Source organism: Labrus bergylta, chromosome 20 (genome assembly GCF_963930695.1).
Source record: "Labrus bergylta chromosome 20, fLabBer1.1, whole genome shotgun sequence".
Lineage (NCBI taxonomy): Eukaryota > Metazoa > Chordata > Actinopteri > Labriformes > Labridae > Labrus > Labrus bergylta.
In genome coordinates this window covers 11,706,226-11,712,866 of record NC_089214.1, presented here as the reverse complement: position 1 = coordinate 11,712,866, position 6,641 = coordinate 11,706,226, and the positions used below count along the sequence as shown (strand labels likewise).

At 44.7% G+C, this 6,641-nt stretch overlaps 1 protein-coding gene across 1 annotated transcript in view; it reads left to right on the top strand.

Moving 5' to 3' along the window:
• Nucleotides 1–285: 285 nt before the first annotated feature.
• LOC109993243 (solute carrier organic anion transporter family member 5A1) overlaps nt 286–6,641 on the top strand; it is a 39,766-nt gene continuing 33,410 nt past the window's right edge. Inside the window, exons 1-2 of the mRNA XM_029279527.2 lie at nt 286–358; nt 856–2,304. Coding sequence (XP_029135360.2) covers nt 1,347–2,304 — 958 coding nt within the window. The 5' untranslated portion in view covers nt 286–358; nt 856–1,346. The remainder of the gene's footprint in view (nt 359–855; nt 2,305–6,641) is intronic.

Here is a 6,641-nt window from a genome sequence, read left to right as displayed (position 1 = left end):
TACGTTCAAAAAAATGAAATAGCACACACCTACTTTGATTGACAGACGTTTACAGAGGGTGTTAAGCCTTGCTCTGTAATGCCATCAAGTATTTAAGGTATCGATTCAATTGCTTTACGCAATGCTTATTTGAATATTATGACACATGACTTCATATCATCGATGGATGTGAGAAAATGACACACTGTAACTGCTCTTTTCCTACTTTATTTCAGCTTCGAACACGTAATCGCGCAAATTTCCGACCGTTCCTGAACGCAGCGGCTGTAGCAGCAGCAGCAGCCATCCGCATCAAACAGATTTCATTCACTGAGTGGCCGCTCCGTAGAGAACAACAGGCTACCTCCCTCTGTCCTGTGTGAGTATTACACCCCTCTGAACCTCCAGCCTTTTCCTACAAGTTATGTCAAATAATATTTGTTGCCGTTGTTAGTCGTTGCCGATACTTACTGTCGCTTAATTTGTGAAATGTCTCGAGAACGAACCGCTTTTATTTATTTATTTCTAAAGTCATGTCTGAGACGTTTGTGGACAGCGTGGTCTTTTGTTCTCTTGGTATAATTTTTCGTTTTGACAAAGGAGAGCTGGTTTCACTGTAGCATTATCCGCCGCGACAGTGTGACACCGGTGTGTTTTGCTTTTCCGTGCAGGTTATATTTCCGTTATGTTTTCTTTTGACTTGTAATTAAGCGACATTGAGTGAGCTGTTTAATCCAGCCTGGACATATCTAGAATACCAGGAGTGAACATAATTACATTTTAGTAAAGAAATGGTCTTTTTTTTTTAGAGTTGCTAGTTAGAGTTTAAACTTTCTAGTAGTTTAATTCATGTTTCCCTTTTTTCCCCCCCCTTAGGATGCTGCACAGCTATGGGACAAAGGAAACCTTATGAATGAAGGTTGCTATCTAACAAAGAGCCATAAAATCTACTTGGGATCCTAAAATGATGCAGCACTGTATAGACAGCACCTCTTTGTTTTAAGTTACCTGTTTTTAAGACATCTATGCTGTTTTTTTTGTTTTTTATATATATATATAACTAACTCCACAGACATTAATCTGAAGCATTTCTTCTTGAAAGGCGTCACAATTCTGTATTCAGTCAAGAACTCAGTGGCTTGTAATCGTAAGCTGATGAGTGTTGAGCTTTTAGAGATGCTTTTTTCCGACAGAGCCAAGCTTCTGTTTATATGTGGAATAAAACATGCACATAGCTAGAGGGGTCCGCCCTGGTCCTACTTGGAGGGCAGAGTCTTTTCTCCACTCAGTCCTCATGTGGCACTAGTTTCTGACAGACCCCCTCAGCGCAGTCAGGAGTCGACAGGAGCTGCATCCTCAGCTTCACCATGACCTCCTCGGACAACTACGAAACGGGGAGCGACCTGTCTGAGTCTCTGGAGATCTGTGAACTCCAGGACCAGTACACGGATCCGGAAAACGGCTTCAAGTCCAAAAGCTTACCCATCCTCAACGGACCCTGTCAGCCCGATCAAAAGACTGCAGAACTTAGGCTCGTCAACACTGTCCACAGCAGCGTGGCCATGCAGGAGAGCAGTGAGCTCCAGCCAAAAACCCCAGACTTCAGCCAGGCAGAGTCCCCCTCCTCCAGGACGGACTTCTCTCCGTCTGCCTCAAGCATAGTGGGGCTCAGCAGCTCGTTGCCTGTGGAGGGCCACAGAGCGTCTGGCTCTGGTGGCAAGAAACTGGGTTTCTCTCTCACCCGCCTTATCCGCATCCCAGCCAGAAAGTATGTGCGGGTTATCCTTAGTGACTCCCGCTGCTTTCTATTCTGCATGTGCTACCTGACTTTCATCCAGTCACTGATGGTTTCGGGCTACCTGAGCAGCGTCATCACCACCATTGAGAAGCGTTACAGCCTGCGCAGCTCTGAGTCTGGCCTTCTGGTCAGCTGCTTTGACATCGGCAGCCTGCTGGTGGTGGTCTTCATTTCGTACTTCGGCGGGAGAGGTCAGAGGCCGCGGTGGCTGGCCGTCGGTGGCGTGGTCATCGCTGTAGGGGCAGCGTTGTTTTCCCTACCACACTTCATCTCACCCCCGTACCAGATCCAGGAGATGAACTCATCAGCGGGCCACGAAGGTCTCTGTCAAAGCGGTAACAGCAGCGGCCGAGATCTTGATGTAGCATCTTGCCCTCGAGATCAGGAGGGGAACGAGCACAACCTGTATGTGACGCTGTTCATCTGCGCCCAGATACTTGTGGGCATGGGGTCTACGCCAATCTACACCCTGGGGCCCACATACCTGGATGACAATGTGAAGAAAGAAAATGCATCTCTCTACCTGGGTAAGGCAATCTGTTTGCACTCACAGTTAAACAGAAGGCTAGGTAAAGGCAGGTGTAAACACTGTATTCAGATAGTAATTGTGTTTTTGTCCCCCTTATGACAGACATTTACAAAAATTGAAGGAATTATGTTACATCCTGAAAACAGTAGGGTGATTTAAAACAGTCCAGACACGCTGAATTAATTTGAATAAACACAGAAGACTGGCTGCTTAGCGTTGCACTAGTGTTTGACTGATACAGAGCTCTTGTGTTATTCTCTTAGTGGTGTCTAATGCAACGATGAATCCTTGCAGATTTGATTTAAATTAGAAATAGTGAATATTTTTGCACTTTATCAGAATTAGATGCATGTTTTGAGCCGGTTTGATCTTGCTGATGATTTTCTAGAAGGGTATTTGCACAAGTGTATACCCCACGTAGTTCAACAATGCACTCATCCCATCCTGCTCTCTGTCCTTTTGATTTAATCTTCACGGCATGCAACCTCTGCACTACATTGAAGTAAATACAGAGACTGCAAAGTCAACCGTGGGCCTGAAGCACATGTGAGGAGTGTGGGGGGGGGGGTGGGGGGGATCAGAAGCAGAACTGGGTTGCCGATGATTAATGGTCCTGTACTGTATGTGTGTGCAAGATAATACTGCTTTGTCCTTACATTTGAGTGTGTGTGTGTGTGTGTGTGTGCGTGTGCACAGAAGGCTGGCAGCAGTACTGAAACTTGCTCTCATGTAAAGCCAGAAAAGCAGGTGTCTGTTGTGTTTGAGCGGTACCAGATTTTCCGTTTTATTCTGTCATAAATCATTTAAACTTTTTCGGCACCGGTATCCTGTGATTAATGTGGTATGCCGGGGCTCTTCTGGCTTTAGTATGATCGACTGGACATGCATACCACAAACTCTACGTAGCTTGTAGAGGACTTCATGATTGCAGAAGTAATCCTGCCATCAGCATGTGGACTGAAGTTGGCGTATTGAGACATTGGGCACCCTTCAATATGGTGCAATGTCTTTCACAGGGGGGTCAAATCAGTGTCCCTGAAAAAAAAAAAAAAAAGATAAGTATCCCACTGATCACACACGCCGACACAAACACTTGAAGGAATCTTGGTGTTCATGCGTTACTTTTAATGACAGATGCCCTTTTTTATTGGAAAGGTATCCTTAAATGACTTCTTCCCCTGATTTCCGACTCTATCTCCTATCCTATCTCTACAATAAAGGCGCAAAAAGCCCCCCAAATTTTGTTTTACTTGACCTTCAAGGGGGGCAGGCCTCCCCCCTAATATAATGGTAGGGGAAACACCGAACAGCCTTTAAAAAAAAAAAAGACTTGCTGGGCCCTCACCGTGGAAAAGAACTCACAACCATCACCAGTGCTCTAAAGGCTCATTGAGTCATCACAGCCAAGACATCCACTTGTCCCGATATCCATCAGAAACAGTGTTTACCAGCCTGACCTTGATGGCTACTTTCAGAGGATTATCAGTTTCGTTCCCGCAGAGCACAGTTCGGGAAAACGGGGGACATGTTCAGACATGTCGGAGGCAGCAGATAAGTAGGAGAGTAAAGTCCTTGATTTACATTTCAGATAACCATGGTAACTGCACTTGATCTTTATTATCTACACGTTGGGGGACATTTTATCCGCGACATTCTCTGATGCAAGTTTAGGTACATGGTGCAAGAAACACATCTAAGTGAAGAAGTTGAGGTGGTGCTGGCCTTTTATGTTATTTTAAAGGGATTCAGTCCTCAGGCATCGGGATTTGTTATTATTCAAGCAAGTGTAAGAATTAACATGTTTATTTTCATCTCATCCATAACCTCCTTCTTCTCTACAAGGACACAGATTGAGGCTGTCACTGCACCCATCCACTCAGAAATCGTCAAAGCCATTTCCATCTATTCAAAAAATAATTTGCTGAATATAGGCTACCTATTGCTCGAGGAGGTTTTCCCCCTACTCTTACCTTGAGGTGCCCCTCCCCCCCATGAATCCATTAATGTAAACCCCATTTCAATTCAAATTGTCTCAGAAGGGAGGAGCTGCTATTGTTGGACAATGCAGTTTACACTGGGGTACTTCTGGTGCCCTTGGAGGGAGAGAAAGTGTGTGTGTATCTTTTTGTCAGGATGTTATGTTTGTGTATGCATGCATACACACAGTGGGCCATTCCCTCTGACCTGTCGCCCCATTTCCCAACTCTGGCCTCATGTCTCTATGGTAATGTAATGACAATGGCATCTAAAGTTTTACTCCCCTTGGGGTAAGGAAATTGTTAAATTAGGGTATACCCAATTTGGCTTTCAGAGTCTTTTTGAAGGTTTTTGTGGATTTATATAACTTCTCCAGCGAGTTTTAAGACAAGAGCTGGCCGCTCCAGAGCCCAAGTATCCAATGTGTGCACATTTCTCTCTAATTTTTCAGTCTTCCCACTCTTCCTGCTCTGACAGATTTACAGCATACCATTCTTGTCGTCTCTATGGTGAACGTTTGTCTGTGTCCTTCTCTGAAAGGCCTCTCCATCATATAAGGAGGTGGCTCATTGTCGCGTCAAGTAACAATTAAGTGAAGGTTGACCTTTTTTGAAACTCTGCTAAGCTTCTATCCTTTTTGTTGTCTCTGCTGGTTTCAAATGTCTCTAATATCTAGCAATCTGTAACCATCTCAGTCTGTTTTGGCAGCACAATGACCCACAGATCAAAATGATCAATAATTAGCATTCTCTTCGTTGAGAATTGTTGATCCATTCAAAGCTGTGGGCTGTTGACCTCTGTTTTATCTTTCGCTGATGGCCTCTGTGATTTACAGGCTAATGATGTTGAGAAGCTGTTATTGATGTGGGACGAATGTGGAGGTCAGCTCTGATTAGATCGCTGTCTGCATGTCAACATCAGCTTCCAAAAAATCCTGTGTTTTGCAAAAATACCTACATGGCATCTCTACTGCTATTATAATGATCTTTTTTTATTGTTCTGCTGGTATCAACAATACATCAGTCGGGGTCTATCATGTAGTAAAGGTTCATTGATTCCTCCTGGCCTTCAGTCTCTTTCCTCTGCTTGAACCAGCTTTAAGTTCAAATGATTTGAAAACGAACATACTGCTCTGGTCTGTGTTATTAGTACCCAGGCATTATTAATATTTTGTTAAGGAATATAATACAGTTTCAGCTTGACACAGCGGCACTGTAGAGGACTGTTTATTTACCAGAGAGGAGGAATAGAGGAGGTGCTCAGTTCAGAAAGAGAGGAGCTTTAGCACCCGCCGGGACAGATTGAACACTGGTCTTTTCTCCACACGCACATGCACACACACACACACACACACGCGCACACGCACACGCACACGCACACACACACATTCATATGCTCGCGTAAGCACAAGGGTGTGCTCTCTGCTCTCTCCCCTTGACAAATTTAGAAAGAACAGTTGCTCTCAGTCTCTCGCCTAAATCGTGTTAGAAAAACACAGAAGTGAACAGATAGTTCACAGTCCTCCCTCACTCCGTTTTTTATTTGTTGTGACCCGAGCAGCCGAGGCACGTCCTTTTCTATGCACGCACAGTCCATTTTTTTTTTTTTTTTTAATAATGTGTGTCCTCCTGCTCTGAAAGCAAATGTAGATTGTGCACACACAGACACAAGCGCGCAAGGCCCCAGAGAACCCGCTCTCTATGCACGACGTCCAAGCTGCTAGATCATATTCCCCTCCCCCCCACCCCCATCAGAGTCTGGCAAACGTATAGAAAGAAGACCTGTGCTGTTTCATCACTGTCCCCTTGGCTTGTTCTCAAGGAGGTTTTAGATATCACGGCCCACTTTCCATTTTCCTGTTGGCCACATAGACCCTCAGGGTTACTCAACAGCAGGTGACCTTTTTAGCAGTGGACTGCTCGGCTGCCAGCTCTTACTACTACTATTACTACTATGACTCCCCCTGTAAATAGCTGACCCCTCTGAGGATGTTCTTGTGCCACTAATGACTCAAAACTCATCAGTTTTACAAAGCTGCACTCCTTCTAGAAAATGATCTCTTCCTTCACTATATGTAGGAAGAGAAAGCTTGGTGGGATATGGTAAAATCATCAGGCAAACATGTGTTTCCTAAGGCAGGGGTCTCAACCACAGCAACTGTAGTTTAGTCATTGTTTTGACCTCAGTGGCCGTGGTCTGTGGCCATTTTTCAGAGTTGGGGCTTAGTTGTTTTGACAGTGTGGGAAGGTTCCTGGGGAAATGCCACAAGATGTTTTTGTGATACAGGAATGCTGAGAAATCTTTTGTTTCCAGCTATGTTGGGAAGGAATGGATATTCTCTTTGTCCTTGCATGCTCT